The 24462-nt window shown below is 48.2% G+C and overlaps 3 protein-coding genes across 6 annotated transcripts in view; all 3 read left to right on the top strand.

The window, feature by feature from the left end:
* The window catches only part of znf384a (zinc finger protein 384 a), a 9444-nt gene extending 2551 nt beyond the window's left edge, over positions 1 to 6893 (top strand). For 3 of the 4 annotated variants that reach the window (XM_068575740.1, XM_068575739.1, XM_068575738.1), the window contains 8 exons: positions 648 to 957; positions 1289 to 1452; positions 1567 to 1643; positions 1768 to 1992; positions 2964 to 3131; positions 3733 to 3811; positions 4095 to 4253; positions 4362 to 6893. In XM_068575740.1, the coding sequence (XP_068431841.1) occupies positions 660 to 957; positions 1289 to 1452; positions 1567 to 1643; positions 1768 to 1992; positions 2964 to 3131; positions 3733 to 3811; positions 4095 to 4253; positions 4362 to 4748 (1557 nt within the window). In that variant the 5' untranslated portion in view covers positions 648 to 659 and the 3' untranslated portion in view covers positions 4749 to 6893. The remainder of the gene's footprint in view (positions 1 to 647; positions 958 to 1288; positions 1453 to 1566; positions 1644 to 1767; positions 1993 to 2963; positions 3132 to 3732; positions 3812 to 4094; positions 4254 to 4361) is intronic. The other variant, XM_068575741.1, reaches the window with a different exon arrangement.
* A 530-nt stretch (positions 6894 to 7423) lies between these two features.
* kifc1 (kinesin family member C1) lies at positions 7424 to 13861 on the top strand. The gene is made up of 17 exons (XM_068575487.1): positions 7424 to 7575; positions 8356 to 8448; positions 8754 to 8856; positions 9038 to 9091; positions 9239 to 9322; positions 9558 to 9756; positions 9848 to 10013; positions 10183 to 10350; positions 10504 to 10617; positions 10913 to 10999; positions 11109 to 11306; positions 11818 to 11982; positions 12100 to 12238; positions 12361 to 12500; positions 12610 to 12683; positions 12814 to 12889; positions 13029 to 13861. The coding sequence occupies exons 2-17, from the start codon at positions 8359 to 8361 to the stop codon at positions 13071 to 13073; spliced, it is 1902 nt and encodes a 633-aa protein (XP_068431588.1). The 5' UTR covers positions 7424 to 7575; positions 8356 to 8358; the 3' UTR covers positions 13074 to 13861.
* A 563-nt stretch (positions 13862 to 14424) lies between these two features.
* zbtb22b (zinc finger and BTB domain containing 22b) lies at positions 14425 to 24261 on the top strand. Its single transcript, XM_068576126.1, has 5 exons — positions 14425 to 14572; positions 16199 to 16441; positions 17395 to 18207; positions 18515 to 18799; positions 19342 to 24261. The coding sequence occupies exons 2-5, from the start codon at positions 16199 to 16201 to the stop codon at positions 20395 to 20397; spliced, it is 2397 nt and encodes a 798-aa protein (XP_068432227.1). The 5' UTR covers positions 14425 to 14572; the 3' UTR covers positions 20398 to 24261.
* Positions 24262 to 24462: the final 201 nt, after the last annotated feature.

Here is a 24462-nt window from a genome sequence, read left to right as displayed (position 1 = left end):
TTGACTTTTGTTTGTGGGAATTTGAAAACGTGACAACACCTGACAACGAGTTGTGGACGTGGGGGAGGGTTCACTGGATCATGTGATGACTTCTGTCCCTCTCTCTCTCCTCTCTTTAACTCCTCTTTGGTCCTTTCTTCATCGCCTCTCTGCGTCTCACTTTGCCTTTGTTCGCTCTTCTCTGCCTTTGTCTCCTACGCTGCCTTTGAACTCATTATCATCTCCCGCCTTTCACTTTCCCATCCCACTGCTCACTTCCTTCACTACCTCCGTCCTTCCTCCCTTCCCTTTCTCTCCTTTGTCCCGGCGTCACACAAACCTTTATTGACTCCCCTGCTGTACATGTGTTTTCTCTCCATGAAACCTAAACCCGTCCCTGACCTCTCTTCACCGCCGGGTATCCCCCACCTTTATCTCCTTTCCTCCTCTTCCTTTCCATGTCTCCTTTTCATCTTCTTAAATCCGCCTGGCCTTCCGTTGTCATCACACACCCCTCACCTGTCTCCCTCACCTCTCACGGCCTCCTTTTCCTCTCGCTTTTCATCCTCCATCTTCCTTCCTCCGCTCCTCCCAATGTTTTATACTCTTTCCCTCTTTATTCCTTCGCCCTTACTCCTACTTTCCTCCCTCCACTCACCGCTGTCCAGATCGAGAACGCCATGTTCCTGAACAAAGCGAAGGAGCAGCTGGGTCAGGAGAAGGCCAACGCGTCCTCCTTCCCTCACGCCTCCGCGTCTTCCGCCTCCTCCCCCCACTACCCCACGGCGGTGCTCGCCATCCCCGGCTCGGTGGACGCAGGGCCCGGGGGGGTGCGGTTGGTCCCCAAACAGGAAGGAGGTGGGGGAAACGCAGCGGGCGGCGGCGGCATGAGTGCGCTCGGGGGACACCTGCACCAGTCGCACACCACCCAGAACATCACCGTTGTGCCGGTTCCCTCGACCGGTATCATGACCGCGGGTGAGTGAGCTGAGCTGCTGTGTCTTCTTTCCTTCCCGGTCGTTGCTCGCCGTTCTCCCATGCATCATGTGATTTACAGACAGGAACTGCAGCTGCTTCACGTCTCCACCCAAAAAATAAGTTTTCCTTTTTCGTGCCGTTATTTACTCATTTACTCTTACCTTACTTTACGACATGCATGCGTACATTCACATGTGTCTGTGCATATTGTTTTGTAATTCATCTGTGTGTGATGTGTTGGTCCAATTGCGTCAGATTCATCCACGTAACTAATGCTGTCTTCACCAACGCTCTCTTTCCCTTTCCGTCTTTTCTGTGGTTGTTTTTCCAGACAAGAAGGAGAACATTTCCGTCTCTTCTGCGCTCGTCATGCCGACGCCATCCAAGCGGGGCAGGAAGAGCAAACAGATGTTGGCCAGAGTGGCAGGAATGGGTGGAGTCCTTCCTCCAGGAAGTGATGCATTAATATTGGCACACCTCGCCGCTGGTGGACAGGTGAGGGTCTCTTGTATGCTTTGCTCCTGGTCTTTTGTTGCTGCTCTTCTACACAGCGTGGATTGTCGGTGTTTGTTTCCCGTGGGCGTAATGTATGTGTTGTCATTGTGTTAGCACCACACTGCTGACCCATACGACCTGTCAAATGACGAGGACGATCATACCAACAAAGACGGCCCCAAATCCTACAGGTAGCGGAAAATCATTGAGATTAAAAAAAGCATTATTGTTTGCGGCGTCAAACAGACTCCACCTGCAAGCCCACGTTCAATCCACATGAAGGTTTTCATCTCTCTCTCTCTCTCACGCGGCAAGGTGTCGCATGTGCGCGGTGACGTTCTTCAGCAAGTCGGACATGCAGATCCACGCCAAGTCGCACACGGAGGCCAAGCCCCACAAGTGTCCCCACTGCTCCAAGTCGTTCGCCAACTCCAGCTACCTGTCCCAGCACATCCGCATCCACAGCGGGGCCAAGCCCTACACCTGCACCTACTGCCAGAAAACATTCAGGCAGCTCAGCCACCTCCAGCAGCACACACGGTAATGCCCTGGTCTGCACGCGTGTGTGTGTGTGTGTGTGAGTGAGTGAATGAGTGAATGAGTGATGGAAGGAAGAGGGGGATGATATTTCAGTCTAGCTCTTTTTGCGGTCTCAGGGTGCAACACTTGAACCAAACTTAAATGAAATAAAGGTTCTCAGCTTGTTATTTTCATGTAAGTATTAATGAAGATTGGTTCCTTTCTGGACGCCCGCCTCATCACATTTATAAGTTGCTTTGATTGCCTCCAAGCTGAGGTCTTTGGCTGTTCGTAGAGGACATTACCATCAGGTGGTTAGCGTCATCGCCCTCATCCTCGTCACAAACCGTTGGCCGTTGTGTTTTACAGAGCCCACATGTGTCTCACACCTGTACGATCCCATTTCCATCAGTCACTAATCTGACACGCGGGCTTGTTTCATTTGTGTTACTTGTATCTCTGCTATGACGTACGTGAGGAAAGCACCCATTCATGCCCTCGTGATAACTGTTTTAATTTGACGTTTGACCTTGCCATTCACCTTTTTTAACTTCCCTCATGGCCATGCACCGTGAGTTTCAGGGCCCTTCGCTTTAAGCAGGAGGATGCGCTCCACTGGCCCGCCGCTCGTCTCGAATTTACATCTCAATTTTGGCTGCGGCGGTGCCAAACATTCATAGACACACTCCACTCAGAGCAGGGGGCACCGATGGAGAGAGAAAGAGAGAGAGAGAGAGAGAGAAAAGCGTGACTGTGCTTGCTGTATGTTTTTGTTCTGTGTTGTCACAACTCAGACGCAGCACAAACAGCACACTTTCAAACTTAATGACCTTTGATCCTGTCAACTTTAACGCATGATTTGGTCCTCAGTTCATGGTGAAGTTTGGTCATGCTGTAGCTTAAAAATCTCTCTCTGTTTCTCTCTCTGTCTGTCTCTCTCCACCTCCTCACCCCTTCAATCCCCGATTCCCTCCTCCCTCCCCCCGCGTTAGAAACCACACGGAGGGCAAGCCCCACAAGTGTCCCCACTGCTCCAAGTCGTTCGCCAACTCCAGCTACCTGTCCCAGCACATCCGCATCCACACCGGGGCCAAGCCCTACGCCTGCTCCTACTGCCAGAAAACATTCAGGCAGCTCAGTCACCTCCAGCAGCACACACGGTACTGGGCCGGGCCGGGGCGGGGCGGGTTTGAATGGCTGGTTGTGTTTTCATGTTGTTGTTGATGTGTGCATGTACGGTACAGGAGCAGGTGTGTAGAGTTTTGCTAGATCTTATCAAGAGTGGCCAAACAAAGACAGTAAGAGTGGATTGACATTTGATTGGTGTAGGCGAGGTCTGACGGCAAGGTAAAGTGGTGAAAGTATTCTAAATATTAGCGTCCACTTGAACGTAATGATGATTTCTTTAAGTGTTTAAAATACATTTACCAAACAATCCAAGCTGTCTCTTCAAGACTTCTATTACATTGTTAAATAATGCCACGTGGAAACACAGCTTGTTCCACAGCTTCTTGCCTCACGCTACAGAGGCCTGAAGGCCGGTAGAATTGGCTCTTAACGGCATTGGAAATAGCATTTATATGTTTACTTTTATCTGTGAATGACGGTAAGTGATGGGTGGCCCCGGAGGAATGAGCACACTGCTGTTTGTACTGCTTTGAATACGAGAAAACACAAAATACTCTTCCCTACTATTTTTCATCTGCGCCAACAAGTCGTTTCATTAATAACGGCGTTTCTTCCTGTCGTTTTATTTTGCAGGATCCACACCGGTGACCGACCGTACAAGTGCAACCATCCCGGCTGTGAAAAAGCTTTCACTCAGTTGTCCAACCTTCAGGTAAAGGAACTCACAGGTTTGGATCCTGATATTTTCCACCGCAAAGCAGTTATTTTTTCTGTGTTGGCGGGAAAACGAGAACCTAAACTTCACACGTATAGCTCCCATTAACAGAGAAGAAGGAGTCTAAAATGTCTCCAGTGTAGTCAAGATCAAGTTCAATGTTCTTGTCGGTCCATCAGTTCATTTTTGTTGTTCCCTGTTTGAAGACAGTGAGAGGTAAAAGTGTCCCTGTGAGACATGCTTCTGGTTCTCTTGACCGTCTGTGTTCTGCACCTTACAGTCTCACCGCCGGCAGCACAACAAAGACAAGCCGTTCAAGTGCCACAACTGTAATCGTGGTTACACAGACGCCGCCAGCCTGGAGGTGCACCTGTCCACGCACACCGTGAAGCACGCCAAGCTGTTCTCCTGTGGCCTCTGTAACCGGTCCTATACCTCGGTAAGCACTTCCTCGCTTTATGAAGGAAGCTGTATATACGTCAAAGTGTCCCCAAAACTTAATTCAGACCCTGGACCCTGACGTGGATCTCTCTCTCTCTTCCCCTAGGAGACGTATCTAATGAAACACATGAGGAAGCACAACCCCGACCCGCTAACGGTGGCGGCAACGGTAGCCGCTCAGCAGGCCCAGGGCCTCACGCCGGGCCGGGGCCGCGGCCGCGGCCGAGGGAGGGGCCGAGCGAGCCAGCTGCACAGCCAGGCCAACCTCAACAGCAACGCCCAGAACCCCGGACCGCCGGGCAGCTACCAGCCGACCCAGCAGCCCTTGCAAGCCGTGGTCCAGTGCCCGTTCGACCTGCACCAGTACAAGACAGTGTCAGCCAGCGAGATCCAGTACAAACCGGTCTCTGTGGCGGACCTGCCCGTGGTCCACAAAGACCTCTGCCTCACCGTCTCCACCTCGGCCATACAGGTGGAGCACATGAACTCGTAGGCCTCCCACTCGGTTTGAGACATTTCTTATCGTACCTGCAGTGTAAAAAAGTTCCATTTAAACGAGTCATTTCACTGTATTCACTGTTATCGCCTTCTTAAGAAAGAAGAAATGGCTCATTTCACCAACGCCATTTTCTTCCCTTCTTATTAAGAAGCTTTAATGCCGAGTACAGCATCGAATCACTGGTCAGAACGCAGATATTTTACAATGTGCTTCTCGATTCCTGAGCCCACTTGTGCCAAGTCTCCCTCAGTAAAAAATGCTGGTTGAGGACGCTGATACAAGCGGTTCATTCTTCAGCCTGGAGCCACATTCCTCCAGTTTTAGACTGAACCAGAACCCTGATCTGACATCACTTTGGGCTTTTATAACAGATGGGTTGATCCAAAACCAGCAGTCCTCGTCTGAGTAGCTTGATAAAAGAGGCTCACTGGTGTCCCATCTCTTTTTCCATTGCATTGTTTGCAACGGGCACCATCGGAGGATGAAGATGTAAAATATCTGTAAAATACAACAGAAGGTCACACGACTCTCTCTGCACATTCAGTGTCCAGAGAGCGGTGGTGTTGTTTTGTTTTTCTTCACACATTCAGATCACATTAATCTGAACATTCTCCATTATTTAGTTCCAGCCAAAAAAAAAAAAACAAGGGAGAGAAAGAAGACACGGAATCCAAGATGATGAGAGGCCGCGGGGACGAACTCAGTAAAATAGAAGCGAGTTTTATAAAAGGACACCTGGAAAAAAAGGCTGAATTGGAGCCTGAGAAAAGATCGCAAGAAAAAGAAGAGAAAGAGAATGGCGAGCTGTATTATTGGATGAGTCTCAAAGTGTCCATGATGTCCTTCTTCGCGCCCCTCAGACGGCGAGGAGTTGAGGAACCATATCTCCGTCGGAGCCCAAAGTCTCGATGGAAAGAGACGGACGCCGGCTGGAAAACGCACTAAACATGGGGCCTCTGCAGCGGAGTGAGACGGAAACACACAAGAGAGAGAGAGAGAAGAGGGGGGCATAAAGAAAGCACTTGATGAAGCTCGTACTTCATATCTATGTTTGCCATTGTTGTACTTCTTTTTTTAATATATCATATGTATGTATTTTTCTACCAACAGAGGAACGTGTGAACAAAATCAGAGAGAAAGCAAAGTGATGCATGAATGTGGAGGAACAGGGAGGGAAAGCCTAACGAAGCGTTTTTTTTTGTCCTAGAATGACGGTAAACTATTCTCCAATAGCGGTAAAGACGGCCCGACTCATCATAGTCTGTTGTTGGGGGGAAAATGATTGTGTGATAAAAAAAAAAAAATGGCTGACTGGTACTGTTATCAATCTTTTTTTTTAAGAACTTTTCATACATATTACTACATTCAATATAACCATTGCAAATGTTATCCACATTATTATCAATCTGAGGCATTATTGTATTGCAGTATGCTGTACATAAAATAGATAGAAAAGACTTTTTAATCTGTAAAAGGGAAGTACGTCCTGTGTAAAGCATATATGGAAACTAAAGGAACTCAAATCAACAAGTGTTAAAAGCATCGGCTGCGTCCCAGGTCACATTTAGTGCTGATGGAGGATCAGCCTGAGGGGTTGGAAATAGTTATTCTCTCCATCACGAACGACTGTGCAATGTTTTCCTGCCTTTTGAGCCCCTGCACATGGTGATATTCGCTCTCATTACGATATGAAATGATGTCACTGTGTGTTTATTTTGTCCGAATCATTACCTTTTGATCCGGCCTTTCGGACAAGATTGTTGTGGCATTGGAACGTGAACCCCCTCCCTCTCTATTATATTATATTAGTATGTCTTCCGGATCACATTATATAAAATAAGTGACCTGGGACACTGCTGCCGGTGTTTTTGTGCACAAACTGTCTCTTACCCAATCAGAATGTTTAAGCAGCCAAACCGGCTACTTGTCCTCACCATGTATGCTCCTTGTATTTTAACCTGTCTTTTTATGAAAAATAACAAGATTCTCAATATATTCCTGTTAATGTTATTACTGACGCTCCTGATGAATAGTACAGTTGTTAACGGCCCTCTTATATGCTACACTCTTGCATACTGTATGCACAGTTTCACCTCTTGCTCATCTGAACAGACTGTTTCTTCCCCTTCAGGAGAATAAAGTTCCAAAAAAATGTTTATGATGATAAAAAAAAAAAAAAGTACGTTATCTGTCTTATTTATTTGATTATGGTCCAAACTCTGTGGAGCTGGTGAGAATGTACCATTATGTAATGTTTTGTTTGAGTATGTTTTTCCAAGATAGTATATATATAACTAGTACAATACTGTACTAGTTAGATATATAACTAGTACAACACTGTACTAGTTAAATCATCTGCTAGGACAATACACTGATGTCAAGCACAGCACCAACCATCCAAGAGACTGAAACTCCAAGTCTCGCGAGGTTTGGATGGACAGCGAGACGCGGTGCTGACAGTTGGTGTCACTGCAGAGCAGCCTGAGACACTATTGGGAGGGTACACTAGATCTAGTCAATCAAATGTAATTGGCGTAATAGCTACGTATAGTGAAATGTGATTTGTTTGATCGATTCACGCTAGTCTCTAGACAAGTCAGGACTAGCCTTCACTGTGCAAACAGCGTATATCCCGCCCAAGCGGGACACGCCTCTCCCTTTAACAAGCGTACATAAAAACCGAGGCGGGACTTACGCTCGCTCAACCAATCACGACAGCTTGTCCGCTTAGCCCACCAAAACAGTTCAGTTTGAAATTCAAACGACCGGAAACAGAGGATTGGAGTCAACCTTTTACGAACACTCGGCGTTGGATAATAAGGTAAATGGTTTAATAACTCAAAGCTTCTTGTTTCTTTCATTTAGTCTTTTTAAGGGGTGGTTCCTAGAGACAGGAGTTCCCGTAGTTTATTGTTGTTATTGACCTTTTATGCCCAAGGTAACGGGTAACTGCTAACGTTAAGTCCCACGAGCAAACTTAGCGTTACACGGCTAACAGCCGTCCACTGGAAGCCAATTCAGACCTCCTGAAATGTTCGTTTTAATGTTAAATAATGTTGTTTCCCGGGTCCAAAATTACTTCCTCCTCCATATATGATAAAACAAATAATACACATATTATCACTTAATGTTGTAACAGATATTTTTCAACCTAAATTATTGAGAACATTAACTAACTACAGGTTTTAAACTTGTTTGCTTCGTATGGTTTGTAACGTTAGACCTCGTTAAGATCAAACAACTAACACTAAATTATGAGTAATTAAAAAAAAAACATCACGTTAATGTATGGATTATTTTGTCTCGCTATGACGTCACAACATATTCAGAGTAACAACAGAGGGTTATATGAAAGACAAGACTGTGTGTGTGTGTGTGTGTGTGTGTGTGTGTGTGTGTGTGTGTGTTAATTGCCTCTGTAGGTTTTTATTCTTGTGACATTAACCACTGCAACATGCCATATCTTACATCAATAGTAGATCTATTCCATGATGATATACACGCATATAATGCTCCTGATGGACATTAGTCTTCATGCTTGATGTTTTTTTTTCCTGTGATGGTCTGTTGGGATCGTAACTTACCTCCTCACCCTCAACAGAACATGTCCCGCTTGCCAGTCAGTTCAAGTAAAAGGGTCCTGCTGATGAGCAGCAGCAGCTCAGAGAATGGACAAGACTTCGCACCTGCTCAGGTTCGTACTACAACTCTCCATCCTTTGTGTCTGTCAGTTTTATTCTGCTGCTGCACCTCAAGCTGCTGTGCATGAAAAGTAATCGCATTATCCAGTTCATAGGTCCATGCACCCAGATGTTGGCCTATCACAAGTTCTTAGCATTAACATCAATGTTGTACAATGCTACATGATGTTGAGGTTTTAACTCGTTTATTGAGTTAAAATTCCACACAAAGTCCTGATCATGCATGATATATCGCTATAGCCAAAGAGGTTGAATCATTGCTGTTGCCTAATGCTGGTGGTGTTTCTTGTATTTGCAGAAGAGGATGCGCAAGGACCCCGAGCCTGTCAAACCAAGGGCAGCAGCCACGATCATCGGTGGCCGGCGAAATCCTCTTGTGGCAGCGACCAGAGCGCCTATCTGTAAGTGAGCTGACGTTCAGAGTCTTTGTTTTTTTTCCACAAAGGACAGAATGCACCAAGACATGTGTATGAGAAAATTTAAGGGAAAAACTTCAAGTTTGTGTATTTTAATTGTTGAGGTTATCTTGGTTTTAAAAAAAATTATTTTCACAAAGCATGTCTCACTTTGTCCCCCACGCAGCGAGGCCAGTCAGAGGTTTGGGCGCCGCCACGGTGGCTGCTGCTCCTTCCAGAGGTGAGATGAGCCGTCTTTTTTGTCAGGATTGAGCAGAGTCTGAACGTTACTGTTTTAGTTTATGGGTATAATTCATTACTATAAAAGTGCTTTGGATCCATCATGTTTTTAAGGTAACATCTGACTGATTTTGACTAATTTTTTCAGGTGTCATGAAACAATCTATAGCTTCTATTGCAGCAAAAGGAGGCAATGTGAAACAAACTGTTGCACCCACAGGCCCAAAAACAGGTAAATACATTATCTCCACTTGGTTCTTGTTCCTCTGCGAATGATGTCAATATCAAGTGAATTGATTAAGAAGCTACGAGTCTTTCTGGCCAATAGAAAAACAGGTTTGTGTAACGTGAAAGAGGTGTATGTAGAATAAGTCTTGTTCCGTAGCGATCTGAAAGAAAAAAACGGGGAACGACTCTGACGACAGGATGAACGTGTCACACCTGTTGTTTATGCTTGCTGTGCACAGGTGTGGTCGGGGGCGTGAAGAGGCAAGGATGGGACCTGAAGGGCAAGGTCAGCGACTTGGAGGGTCGGCTCCGAAACGGCCAGAGCAAGCTCAAAGCTAGCAACGAGGAGAACGAAGAGCTGAAAGGCACGATGGCCAAGAACCAGTCCAGAGTGTTTGAAATGGAAAAAGCTCTTGCTCGGCAAAAGAGCCAGATCAGGTACCAAGGACCATTCCATGTTTTTGTAAAGGAAATGATTGTCATCACAGCGTGGTTCTTCTGACTCCATTAAATGTGTCTGTGGTTTCAGTGAGTATGAGGCGGAACTGCTGGCACTGTCAGGAGTGCGGGATGAGTTGGAGACGGTGTCCAGTGATAAGCGCACTCTCGACAAGGAGCTCTCCAACTTGCAGAGCAAATACAATGTCATGGAAACTCTGCGGGACAGCCAGGAGACAGAGCTGCAAACTCTCAAGGTATAAAGTCTGCTCCTTGAATACCAGCTAATACTGGCTGTGTGGTATCACACTGTGCTAACACAGGGCTATTATTTACTCAAGCAAACAACTGAGCATTCAACAGCTCATAAAGGAGGCTTTGCCTTCCAGAAATCCCATCAAGGAGTTTCAATTTCATCCTCTTCAGATGAAGCTGTCGGTGCAGGAGTCGACTCTGGCCCGCCTGCAGGCGACCCTCAGAGACACGGAGGACGAGGTCAGCTCTCTCAAGGACACTGTGGACAAGCAGAAGGACGATCTTCATGCCGGGGAGATGGAGCGCAGGCGGCTCCACAACGCCATCCAGGAGCTCAAGGCAAGTCGAGACACAGCTCAGCGCAGCCCAGCGACAGTGTAGACTATTCTTGCCGTATAGATAAAAACGTTGCTGAACATTTGGGGCTTTCGTCAATTAAGACAAATGTCCCTCTTCTCTCTGACTACTAATTTCACCCTTTTTTTCTTGCAGGGCAACATCAGGGTCTTTTGCAGGGTGCGCCCTCTGGTGGAAGGAGGCCTCAGCAAGCACATTCAGCTAGCGGCCAGTGACAACAAGACGATCACGCTGGCTAAAACAGAGGAGGTGAGAATCCTGGGGGCTTACCTCATCAGATGCATGAATAACTAGATGAATCAAGGCTTGTTTCTGCTCTGTAGCCACAGGAGCAGGTCGCATCCATAGTTCACGGCATGTGTCTACTGTCTAACCTGCCGGTTACATCGTAGATGAGAAATTATTGTTGTGAATCGGATGTCACAGTGAATATGACACACATGTTGTCAGTGTTGCGTCAGATAATCTTGACATTGTGCTTTGAGTTGCATTTGCATATTTTTGACCTACAAAAAATTGTAATTCTGCTTTTTCTTCATTTTAGTCTCACACAGGCAAAACTGCTGACACTCAGAAGAATTACAACTTCAATTTCGACCGAGTGTTTGGCCCCCAGACTTTGCAACAGGAGGTAAACAAACATGCATTTAAAATAAAATAAAATGTAAAAGTCTGGTTTCCCACCAGAGCAGGAAATTCATGGTGATTGATTTAATTTATTTTTCTATTTTTCTTCCCAGGTCTTCGAAGAGATCTCTCTGCTGGTGCAGTCCGCTTTGGACGGCTACAACGTCTGCTGCTTTGCCTACGGCCAGACGGGCAGCGGGAAGACGTACACCATGGAAGGAGACGAGTTCGACGAGTCCAGAGGAGTCATTCCCAGAGCCGTGAAGCAAATCTTCAACGCGGCAGAGAACCTGAAGGCGCAGGGCTGGGAGGTCAGTGTGTGATGTCACGGTATTCAAAGTGAACTTTGAGTGAACAGATCAGAACTTCTTCTACTAAATCCTGCGATTCAAAACATGTAAACTTTATGAATTTTGCACACAATGGCTGCAGCTAATAGTCATTTAAATTCATTATATTTCTATTAATTATTGTATTATTGTTGCTGTATTATCAGCAATATTGTGAATTTCAGAAAGAAATTTGCAAAAGTTTAAACTAAATTACCTACTTTTCAACTAGTAATCTATTTCTAGTTTTTAACACTACTGCAGACACCAGCTCAACTAAACTAAAACTTAGGACTTGGATTTTAAACAGATTCAGATACATGTGTGTGTTATCACTAAAGTATTGGCCTCTACATTGCACACAACCATCAACCTCTGCCCCCTATAAGCTCTCATCCTGTTAGAGTCCGTGGAGGAGATGCAGTACGACGAGGAGAAGGGGAGCGTTGTTTTAAAAAATCAAATATCTGTTTTTGTTTCGTTTTAATTTCAGTTCACCTTCACGGCGAGCTTCGTGGAAATTTACAACGAGAGCCTGCGAGACCTCATTTACTCCGGCAAGGCCAGCAAGAGGCCCGAGTACGAGATCCGAAAGTCCGCCAGCAACGAGGTGACGATCACCAACCTCACGTACGAACGGGTCTACAACGAGGATCAGGTACGCAGAGTCACTGGCAGCGGTGAACAAATCATCCGTTAACTGTGCGTCCGTGTTGCTTTCCTTCACGCGTCGCGTTGGAGTCAATGCTCTGTGTGAACCCTCTCCGCCTGCCAGGTCCTCGGACTCATCATGTTGGCCAATCAGAACCGCTCCACGGCCCAGACGGCGCAGAACGACCGCTCCTCTCGCTCCCATTCGGTGTTCCAGCTGGATATCGAGGGAGCGAACGTCGGCCGGGACGTCAAGTGCAAGTGTGAGTATAATCCCACAGATTACCCCAATGTCAGAAATGTGGAGTCACTTGTGTGTTAAGAATACAACTCTGTGCTCATTTTTCATTAAACCTGCTTGTGCATTTTGTTCTTTCGTGTGTAGCCACTCTGTGCCTGGTGGACTTGGCCGGCAGCGAGCGAATGCTGAAGAGCCAGTCTCAGGGAGAGCGCTTCAAGGAGATGACCGCCATCAACGGCTCCCTGTCCAACCTCGGGATAGTCATCACGGCGCTGGCCAACAAGGTCAGTGAGCACAGTGCAGAGCTCGGAGAGGCCGAGAAGAAGCCCTAAACCTCTAAATTTGGTTCCTTTTTTGTTGGTGGTGTGAATTTAATTTGTATCCGTGTTCCAGGAGAGCTACGTACCGTACAGGAACTCCAAGCTGACCTACCTGCTACAGGGGTGCTTGGGAGGAAACAGCAAAACGTGAGTTCACCGACACAAACAGTGGTCTGGGCCAACAGAGGCCGCGTTATGTCGTGTCACTTGGGCTCAGTAAGACCCTCTGGGTTTTCTTTTCATTCTAATGAGTTTGTTTCTGCTGTTCTCGTCCCAGCCTGATGTTTGTGAACATTGCCCCTGAGCCAGACAGCTTTGGAGAAACCCTGAACTCCCTGAGGTTCGCAAGCAAGGTGAGTGGATATATAGTTGTTTAGAGTCCTGTCCCAAGGACACAGCCAATAAAACATGACACATGATGTGAAAACTGTAGATTTACTCGCTGGGAGAGTGCAGAAGAAAGTTTAATTTTTTTTCGTTTACTCTTTTCAGGTGAACGACTGTGTGATTGGAACTGCAAGTGCCAACAGAAAGTAGAGCCCAGTGTTTGGAGAAGAAGAAGAAGAAAAAAACATCTTCCTATTTTTACCATTTTTATTCATGGTCACGACATTCAGTTTGGTTGTTTCGCGGATCTTTTGACTTTTACTTTGTGCTGTTTTGGTATCAGTAAGGCGGGGGGGCTGAAGGGTTGCCAGGTTGGCATTCTTCAATCAATTCTATGCACCTTTTGAACGTACAAAGCGGAAACCGCCAAACCGAGCACCTGTAAATAAAAACAACCCCAGTCAGAACCGGAACCTGGCGGTCGCGAAGTTTTTTGTTTGTTTGTTGACAACGTATTGTTTGTGGGAAGTGAGCAGTCGTTAAGCGGTGGCCGCCGTCGCAACAATTCTGTTCGATGATGAACGAGCAGCCGGGGTCTTGCTGGATTCATTTCTGAGGGATCTGTGAAGAACGTGCTGACAGCTGCTCCACCGCTCTTTATCCACCAGGAAGTAACGCATTTCAAATCCTGTAACGTAGAAACTATAGAGTTTTGATTGTTACTGTAATAAAGCTTTTTATCCTTTTATGCCATTATTTTAACTGTTGTAAAACTGCATAGCATCCAAATTACTCAAAAAATACAAGGTGTATGGCAACTATAGTTTCTGAGCTGGTTCCTGGTTTGCCGGCCTGTGAGAACCAAAAACTGAAATCTTTTTGTATATTCTCGTGCTTTCATTAGTCATCACTATTACAAGCTTTTAAACATGTATTCAAGTGGATGTGTACAGACGCATGTTTCCTGTCTTATTTTTAAATAAATATACGTCTCTCAAGGTTTTTTGATTTAATCTCCATCAGACTTGTTCTATATTAATTGGAGAAGCAGGTTCTTTTTGAATTTAAATGTTTTTTTGTATAACTTGTGTGCTTATTTGAATAAAGCCAATCATTAGGTTTGCTTCTTATATTCGCTATGCTGCTTTACGTTTTATTTCTTGAGTTTTGCCAATGCTTTTATAAACATAAAGCATGTTTATATTAAATGAATTTGACCATGCTAGTTATGTTTCTACATCAAGCCTGGTGGGACAAACTATACACTTTCAAGTGATTTCATATAATCATCCTTCACTGTTCCAGTTACAGTTTTGCCATTTCATAAAGGTAGGCAGTATTTAAATGTCATAAAGTGATAGATTGATGAAATAAAAAGGTGAAAATTCACTATGGAATATTATGCAGAAAAATAAATAAAAGGGGGAAAAGATCAGAAAAAAGACAAAGAAACGTCTCACTATTTTAAATAGTGAGTTTCCTCCCGTCACTGTCTATTTTTTTTGTCGGCCAAAGTCTGGCTCGTCTGTCTGGAATCCTTTTAAAGGCGACGCGTCTCTGTCTGCCGCTGCAGGAGCGATCAGATGCGAGGAACATTTTCCAAAAATGGTCCCCAAACTTCTGGGCCTGGATAACCCGGCGGCCCCCACAGCCGTCTGTTCGGACGGAGAGAGCCCTTCACTCGGCTGCGGTGCCAACTAAAAAAAACCGTGAGTTCAATGCGGTTCACGGCTCTTTCTTCCCCCCTGCCCTCTCCCCCCAAGCGCGCTTCTTGTTAGCCGTCTGCGCTAGCTAGCATGCTAACGTCACATCTGTAACGGGAAGGATTTTTAGGGCTGCGTTGGCGGTTAGCGACCGTTGTCTCTGGGAGCAGAAGACATGGTGGCGTGGATTAGCAGTCCACGGCTTCGCTTCTTTCTTTCTTTCTTTATTTGTTTTGTGTAGCTTGTCAACTAAAAGTCTGTTTGCACTCAAGCTGTTGATTCCCGACCCCCCCTCTCCCAGGCGCTAATAACACAGCGACAAAGTAGTGCGGTCGTGCGTGTAATGATTTAGAGGACGTGATGCGGTTCTGCCCCACGACCCTGTTGCTGTGAGCTCCTCATGCTGCCATATATGCGGTGTTTACACGCAACACGCGCTGTGTGCGTGGACAAAACGAGAGGGCAGGGGGGGCTCTAACAAAGACACTTTAAAAAAGACCCTTGGGGGTTTCCGTCGGATGGGTCCACTTCTACGAGTTGGGCTAATTTGCGGTGCATTGTGGGTAAATTAGTAGCGTTTCTCAAGCAACAACACGGCCAATCAATCCGACTGCGTCCTTGTATTGGTCGCAGTTGCCCCAAAAGCAAGTGATAGAGACGTGGTTACACATGTCATCCTTTTTATTTTTGAGTTTGAGAATGAGAGTCGGGCTCAGCAGACATGAGTTCTGGTGAATGAACCCAAAGACCGATCGTTTCGGTTGTTGTGTTTGGCCCCACAGCTGGAGACATGTCTGGGTCCCCTGGTGTCACTGGTCCACCACCAGTTGCCAAGCTAAAAGCAACTCACTGTAAACTCTGCAGTGAGCCACGCTTCAATGTGCTCTGAGAATAGAAAGGTGCCGATGAAACAATTAAAATTAAATGTAATGAACCCTTTACTATCTGTGCAGCAGTTGCATTGTTTTGCATCACTGAGAGGTCTCTGATATCACGACCACCCCGTTTATATCAGAGAGACACCTCTCGGTGTATATATCCATCAAATGGTTGGGTTGAATCAACACTAGTTGATTGACAGGAAATGAATCAGTGGCTGTTTTGGATGAGTCGATAAGTGATTATTGTTATTATCAAGTCATTTTCTAAGACAAAAGAAAACCATGTTCTGGTGGCCGATCCTCAGAGGGGAGGACTCATAGTCTAAGTGTCTTAGTTTGCTTTTGGACTGCTGGTCTGATCATAAGAGACATTTGAAGACGTCAACCTCCGACACCAGTAAGATGTTGCTCTCCGTTTTCTGATATTTTACAGAACAAGAAAAAATAATTGGCAGTAGTCATAATGAAAATAATAAGTTTGTCGCTCCAGTGATCATCTCTCTCTGAAGACTTTTGATAACCAAATCGTTTACGAACATAGAACTTATTATTATATTGCGGGGCTATTACTTCCAGTACAAGAAACGTCTGTATTTTGGAAATATAAAAACATACCTTGAATTCATTTTTGCAAATATTACCACTACCACATTAAAAAAGATGTACACAAGGGAGTTTTTACGGAAGCAGTCAGACTTGATCTCAAAGCGTGATTTGACTTGCCAGTCATGAGCGTTTTTCTCCAACCTAGATGCAGTCGCTGCCCATGGAGGTGGGAAGCAGCAGCAGCAGCAGCAGCAGCTCAGCTCCCAGCGACACATCTGGCCCGGAGGTGCAGGTGTGCTTCCCCGGCGCTCGGGCCTCGGTGCTGGACGGCCTGAACCGGCAGAGGGAAGACGGCAGGCTCTGTGACCTCTCCATCCACGTGCAGGGACAAGTGTTCAAAGCCCACCGCTGCGTCCTGGCCGCCTCCTCGCCCTACTTCCACGACCAGGTGGGAGTGTTTTTATTTTTTTATTTTTATCCCGCTCACGTGTTCACAATCGGTACCAACGTGTAAAAGCGACATGGACTCCTGCTTGTCCATTTCCTGATCCGGACCGTGTCAGAAAGGGTCTCTAAATGTTAGAACCTATGACAGTTTGACTTCGTTTGACTGAGCCGAGAAGATACCGAGACACAATAGCAGATATGGATTCAGAGGGAGATGGTTGTTACTTTATTTGTCTTTGAGGATGCGACACACTTCAGTCAATTGTGTCTCATTGTGTTGTAAACAACAGTGAGAGGGGAAGAGATTCAGAAGGGTAACTAAACCACCAATGTGGATGGGTATTTAGTTGTGTTGTTGATGGGTTTAGGACCAGATCTGGACATTTTTTAAGAGTCTGAATGCTACGGATTGTGTCTTAAATGTGCAGAGGTGACTGTTACTGGTTGAAACCCAATTGAATTGCAGGCTAATTGAAGGGTAACGGCTATCATTAAACGGTAATTTATCAACAAGTTCAGCAGGTCAGGTGGCGCTTTGGCGGTTCTCCAGCTGCGTCATCAGGGTATTGTGGCATTAGTCCGCTAGCCAAGCTCATTGGTTTAAAGACGTACAAACAAGCCATCGTGTTAATATTGTAAGTTTCTACGAACACAAGACCACATTTGTACTCTCCAATAGAGGACTAAATAAAGCAGCTGACCTGTTTAAAACATACACACACAAAAAGGTAAAGAACGAGATCAATCCGATAGAAATTTAGTTCGAGGGCCAATTATGCGTCTGCATTTCCTGTTTTTTAATGGGGGGTTGCATCAGACTTTGATTTGAAATGTGTCCAATAAGTTTGATTTCCACCTTTTTTCTAATAGTCTTAACACAAAGAAGACAGGAGGCATGATGGGAGTGAGTATTTCATGTATTACTGTGATGTTTATGTCCCCTCGCACCGCCAGGTGCTACTGAAGAACATGTCCACGGTCTCCATCCCGGCAGTGATGGACCCGCTGGCGTTCGAGAGCGTGCTGAGCTGCGCCTACACCGGCCAGCTCCGGATGCTGCGCGACGACATCGTCAACTACCTCACGGTGGGCAGCGTCCTGCAGATGTGGCACATCGTGGACAAATGCACCGAGCTGCTGAAGGAGGGCCGGGCGGCGGCGGGAGGAGGGAGCGGCGGCGGAGGAGGAGGCGGAGGAGGAGGCGGAGGAGGAGGAGGAGGAGGAGGCGGCGACGGTGCGCGGGACGGAGCGACTGCCGGAGGAGCCGGAGGCTCGGCCAACCTCGGATGTAGCAGCAGCGACGGTGGCGGCGGCGCGGGCGCTGGTAATAGAGCCGGCGGGGATGGCGGTGGCGGCCAGGCCCAGGTGGGAGGGTCCAACGAGCCCCAGCGCGCCTCCCAGCCCCCCAGCCGCCCGCCGGTGAGTGAGAGCCAGTCGCCCAGCAGCACCAACTACTTCAGCCCCAGGGACGGGAGCGGCTTCGGAGGCGGCGGCGCGGCCGCGGCCGGGGCGTCGGGGGACGGAGGCGGGGCCAGCAACACGCCCAGCTACTGCACGCCGTCGGGGGGAGAGGAGGCCTTCCTCATTGAGGAGGAGGAGGACGAAGTGGAGGAGGAAGAGGAGGAGGAGGAAGAGGAGGAGGTGTTGTACCATCAGAGGAAGAGAGGAAGAGGAGGAGGAGGAGGCAGCGGGAGGAGGAAGAAAATGAGCTCTGTCTCGGACCAGGAGGTCGGGGTCAGCGACAGCTTCGGCGTGTCCTCTTACCAGGTGAGCTGTGCACCTTCAAACTGCTCCGAAAAGCTTTTATTTTGAAATAAAACCGTCGTCATGTGCGGAACGTTCTCCTTCATGAAGAGACTTCTAAAGAGGAAACTCCTGGTGTCTTATATTTGGAGACCACGGTCACTTAAGACAAAAATGATAGAGAGAGAGAGAGAGAGAGAGAGAGAGAGAGAGAGAGAGAGAGAGTGAGAGTGAGAGTGAGAGAGAGAGAGAGAGAAACAGCTGTTTGGTTCATGTAACACTTAACATAAATAGTAATCTAAATCCCCTGAATAACCGTCTGAATTGAAAGGACGGGGAGGACTCTGCGTTGCCGCTGCTGAAGCGCCCCACCTACAGCCAGCCCAGCATCATGCCCCGCAAACAGTGGGTGGTGGTGAAAACCGAGCGCGTGGAGGACGACGACCTCATCGTCGTGTCCGGGGAGGAGGAGGGAGAGGACGAGGACGACGAGGACGAGAGGGAGATGGAGCTGGCCAGAGAGAGAGAGAGGGAGAGGAGCAACTTCAACATCTCCAACGTCCGGAGCCTTTCAGCCGATCTGGGAGGCAGAGCGGAGAGCGACATGGACTCCCAGGTGAGCCGAGCTCGAAAGACACCAGGTGACACCTTTCCATGTGGTTGTAGCGTCATCTTCAAAATATTATGAAGTCTATATGAATGACTCTACTTCTCTCTTGATGTATTCCCTGAGTAAACATCGTAAACATGAGTTTATGTCTCAATCTCTAGCTTCAAGTCTTCTTCAATACAGCATGATGGAAGGCTTTAGGGGCGGGGCTTACTGTGATTGACAGGTCGTTACCAGAAACGTATACGGCGTCTCTCTGTCGCTCCTCCTCGGTCCAGAAGCGGTCACTTCTGTTTACTGGTGACCAAAAATTCAAGATGGCGACCAAAACACCAAACTCGAGCCTTCATGACATCAGTTCACAAACCGACGGGTGACTTCACCTTTGGGATTTAAAAAACTGAATGTGTGTGTGTGTATAAATTAAGAGACTTTTCCAGATTACAGGAGACATCGTGTGTCCAACATGGAGGTGCTGAGCGCTAAACATCACTGAGGCGTGTCTCCTGATGCGTTGGCGTTCCTCACATGTCTCCGTCTGTCTCCAGGTGGACTACTGCCAGTCGTCGGAAGACTACCTCAAGTTCGAAGGCAGTTTAATGGACCAGACTCTGGCTCACCTCCACGACGGCGCCGCGGGTCAGAGCCACGGCGCTAACCGGGCCGTGTCGGCGCTGCTGGGCCAGGTCCAGTCCGCGGCGTCGGCCCGGGCCCAGCTCTTCCCCCTGGACATGCAGGGGAACCAGATCCTCCTCTACAGCCAGGCCTCCGGGCTCTCCCTGGACGCCGCCGCCGCCGGCCCTCCTCTGGGGATGGCGGGTGGTATGATGGGAGGAGCCTCTTTCAAAGGTCCCGGCCTGGAGCACGGCGCCGTCCACCTGTCGGCGCAGGGGGGTTTGGGGGTCGACGGCATGGACGGCGGAGGGATGGGGGGCGGCGGCGGCGCCGGGGGTTCGGGGAAAGTGTTCATGTGCCACTGTGGGAAGACCTTCACCCACAAGAGCATGAGGGACCGCCACATCAACATGCACCTGGACCTGCGGCCCTTCCACTGCCCCGTCTGCGCCAAGAAGTTCAAGATGAAGCATCACCTCACGGAGCACATGAAGACGCACACGGGCCTCAAGCCGTACGACTGCCTCGGCTGCGGCAAGAAGTTCATGTGGCGCGACAGCTTCATGCGCCACCGCTCGCACTGCGAGAGGCGCAGCGGGCTTGGGGAGGGCGGCGGCGAGGGCGGCGGTGAGGGTAGCGGCGGCGAGGGCGGGAGAAGAGGAGGAGGAGGAGGTGAGGATGGGCCAGATTTGATTGGCTCCCCTCACCTCCTCCTGTCTGGGGGCGAAGGACATGGCGGTATTCTGGGAGGAGGAAGAGGAGGAATGTCTGCTTCCTCTCCTCATCTTTCCGGCGCCGGCGTCTCAGCAACAGGAAGCAGCAGCAGCAGCATCAACAGTATGGCCGGCGGCGGCGCAGGGCCGCTCCTCGGCGGCGTCTCCCAGAGTCCCGCTCAGGGCTTGGGGATGTTCTCCGGTCTGGGGCTGGGTCGAGGCGTGTGCGACGAGGACGTGTGTGAAGTTGGCGCCAACGACGGCAGCGTGACTTAAACCCGACTCGAGTGCGCGTTCTGTCCGACGGGCGCCGAGCGAACTGCAGCCGCCTCTACGATCCCCGCCGCTGTTTTCTACAACAACTTGGAACCTCTGAATCACTTTGAACCAACACTAAGTGCGTTCCTCGGCCACGTTTCCCAGATTCGTTAAAGAAGCTCTTAAGCGCTAAGAGCTTCTTAAAAGCTCCTTAGGAGCGCTGTGAAAGAAGGACGTGTTTCCCAGAGTCGTTCTGAGCTTAAGAAGATCAGCCTGACGCGTTCTTAACAGCATCTGGGAAACACTCCTTCTTAGCCCAACCCTTCTTAAGAGCCTTCTTAAGTCCTTAAGAACGATCAAATCTAGGAAACGCGTTCCTTGTCTGTCCGTTTTGAGTGGCGACGCTCCCGTTGGACAAAGACTCTGAGATTTCAGTCCGACTACAAAGTTTCTGACTTGCGCTCCTCCTGAAGCCGTCTCTTGTTACCTGCAGTTACTTTTGGGAAAACTCGCTTCCAAAAAGCAGAAAAAATGTACCTTTCGTCTCAGTGAGTAAGTTATCAAGTCAAATCTCCCAGATGTTAGTGTCGAATCCTTTTTGTGACGGGGTGGGTGCTGCAGGAAGCCAACGAGGAAGAGACAGCGCTTCCTCAGCTGTTCCTCTCTGACATTGTTGAGAGACGAAACAAAGGCTGTTATTGCTGTGAGTCTACAGTGTTGTAAAGTATCTGATAAGGTAAAAACTAAAAACACACAAATCTGCAAGAGAAAAACGTGCACAGTCATAACAACTTAGAAAAGAGGAATCCAAAGCTGCAGGTTTCTGTTTGTTTGTTCCTCCCAGCAGCCGGGGGTCTGTTCCTCCTGGCCATCAGCACTGACACCTGGTTTGACACCTGGTTTGACACCTGGTTTCACTCCATGCTGCTGTGCTTGAAGCCCAAACTGGACCCCAGTGATGAGGTCATCGGTCTTCAGGCGGCTTCCTCACCAACCTGTCCAGCCGGTGAGCTTCTGAACTTCCTCAGAACTTTAGCGTTCCTTCACGCCGCGTTTCCTTTCTCGCCGTAAGCTAACCAACGTGACTGTACCGTGATGAGACACAGAGGAAATCCATCTCTTTCCCGATATGCTCCATCCCCACGCGACCACAAACACTACCTGTCACCGATGAGCGCGGCGCTCAGGGGGCGGGGCCTCGGAGGAACCGCCCACTGCGCCTCCGCTCCTGCTGCTGTTACCTGCTTTCACTTTCCGTCCCGTCGTTCACAGAGTTCTCGTGCTTTTGAGAAGTATATTACTAATGTAAATACATAGAGAGATATATGTTGTTGTTTTTCTACTCATCTGAACCCGGAAGAAATGACTCTGATGCGCTCGCAGCGACACTTTTGAGACTTTTTGTTTTTTTTAAGTGAAGGTAAATCAACCGATTTAAGCACTAAATGTTTTGTGTTTTTTTTTCAAGTTCTTCTCCACCATTCAAGTTAATATTTGATTAAAGTTACGACTGGATTCACCCACAGCAAAACAAACGAACATGAAGTCGCTCTCAAGACGCCCAAAGGAAACAGTAACGTTTATTTACTTTGAAGCTCTTCTTCACAGTGCACGATGTTCTCATTCATGGTCCACCAGTAGATACACCAGTAGATACACCAGTAGATACACCAGTAGATACACCAGTAGATACACCAGTATCAAGTACCGGTACAACTACTGATAAGACACATTGACAGTACCACACTACAAACTAATGCTTTCTGCCTTCCTTCCTTTAAAACAGAGTTATCTTTATGTTACAGGAGGTAGTTTTTGTCACCATGCCAAAAAAAGTTGTTTATTTTTTTGTTTAAGTGTGCAAAAATACATAATTTATTCCTCCTCATGGAGTTGTAAAAGTCAGACGTATTCACATTCCTCCCCACAAGGGGGCGCTGTTCAGGCGTTAGCGGAGCAGGAAAACAACACTATGACGGTCGTGCTCTGCCAACGCCTGAGCGGCAGATACACATGTATGTGCTGTGGTTCTCATTCAGATGTAACTTAAATGTAAAGATTCGGCCCATTTATTTAAAAAAAAAAAAAGCTATATGACAGAAAAGTGCATCAGTATTTGTGATAAAACGGTATTCCTTTTCACACAGACGTGTCCTCAGTTTGTGCTGTGATTTAAGAGATTGTGATCATGGAAACCGGCTGCAATGTGATGACAGTGTGTGTTCATGTGGCTGTATCACTGCTTCGCTCCAGCATTATTAAAGACATCGCACTCCTGCGGCGCTGGACAAATGTAACACATGACCTCTTTAACATGTCACATGTCCCCGTAACGTGTAAGAGATAACGGACCTGCTCGTGTTGCCTTCTGTGAAGGCTTCTGGGTATTTTTATATGCAGGTCTGGAGCGCTTTTTATTACGTGTTCGGTGACCTCGTGACCTCCGGCGTCTCCTTTGTGGCGAACTTTGTGCGCCTGCTGACAAACCACGGACAATGTGAGACGGCAGAATGTGCGAGAGACAACGTGAGGCTTCCTGCTCGTCCACACCGGTCCCAGTCAGGCTTCAGATTCATTTCAGTTCCTCGGCTTTGTGACACAAACTGCACATACGAGCCCTCAAATAATCAATAAAACCTCAGCGTGTGGTTCCGTGCAGTGTCCATCAACACAAAAGCTGCTTTTCAGAAAACGTGCCAAATGGGAAGGTGTGTCTCTTTAAAATGACGACAAAAGAAAACCCACAAAATAGACCCTCAAGCCAAAGAGAGGTGACGTTTTAGGGGCCCTGTATGGTGGATATGTAGCATGTTGGGGCCCTGTGTGATGGGTGTGTTGGGGCCCTGTGTGATGGGTGTGTAGTGTGTTAGGGCCCTGTATGATGGGTGTGTAGTGTGTTGGGGCCCTGTATGATGGGTGTGTAGTGTGTTGGGGCCCTGTATGATGGGTGTGTAGTGTGTTGGGGCCCTGTGTGATGGGTGTGTTGGGGCCCTGTGTGATGGGTGTGTAGTGTGTTGGGGCCCTGTGTGATGGGTGTGTAGTGTGTTGGGGCCCTGTGTGATGGGTGTGCAGTGTGTTGGGGCCCTGTATGATGGGTTTGTTGGGGACCTGTATGATGGGTGTGATGGGGCCCTGTATGATGGGTGTGTAGCATGTTGGGGCCCTGTGTGATGGGTATGTTGGGGCCCTGTATGATGGGTGTGTTGGGGCCCTGTATGATGGGTGTGATGGGGCCCTGTATGATGGGTGTGATGGGGCCCTGTATGATGGGTGTGATGGGGCCCTGTATGATGGGTGTGTAGCATGTTGGGGCCCTTTGTGATGGGTATGTTGGGGCCCTGTATGATGAGTGTGTAGTGTGTTGGGGCCCTGTATGATGAGTGTGTAGTGTGTTGGGGCCCTGTATGATGGGTGTGTTGGGGCCCTGTGTGATGAGTGTGTAGTGTGTTGGGGCCCTGTATGATGAGTGTGTAGTGTGTTGGGGCCCTGTGTGATGGGTGTGTTGGGGCCCTGTGTGATGGGTGTGTAGTGTGTTGGCGCCCTGTGTGATGGGTGTGTTGGGGCCCTGTATGATGGGTGTGTAGCATGTTGGGGCCCTTTGTGATGGGTATGTTGGGGCCCTGTATGATGAGTGTGTAGTGTGTTGGGGCCCTGTATGATGAGTGTGTAGTGTGTTGGGGCCCTGTATGATGGGTGTGTTGGGGCCCTGTGTGATGAGTGTGTAGTGTGTTGGGGCCCTGTATGATGAGTGTGTAGTGTGTTGGGGCCCTGTGTGATGGGTGTGTTGGGGCCCTGTGTGATGGGTGTGTAGTGTGTTGGGGCCCTGTGTGATGGGTGTGTAGTGTGTTGGGGCCCTGTGTGATGGGTGTGTTGGGGCCCTGTGTGATGGGTGTGTAGTGTGTTGGGGCCCTGTGTGATGGGTTTGTTGGGGCCCTGTATGATGGGTGTGTAGTGTGTTGGGGCCCTGTGTGATGGGTGTGTTGGGGCCCTGTGTGATGGGTGTGTTGGGGCCCTTTGTGATGGGTATGTTGGGGCCCTGTATGATGAGTGTGTAGTGTGTTGGGGCCCTGTATGATGGGTGTG

Source organism: Clinocottus analis, unplaced genomic scaffold, assembly GCF_023055335.1.
Source record: "Clinocottus analis isolate CAN_PGR_092001 unplaced genomic scaffold, fCliAna1.0.p SCAF_14, whole genome shotgun sequence".
Classification (NCBI taxonomy): domain Eukaryota; kingdom Metazoa; phylum Chordata; class Actinopteri; order Perciformes; family Cottidae; genus Clinocottus; species Clinocottus analis.
This window is presented reverse-complemented; position numbering and strand designations above follow the sequence as displayed.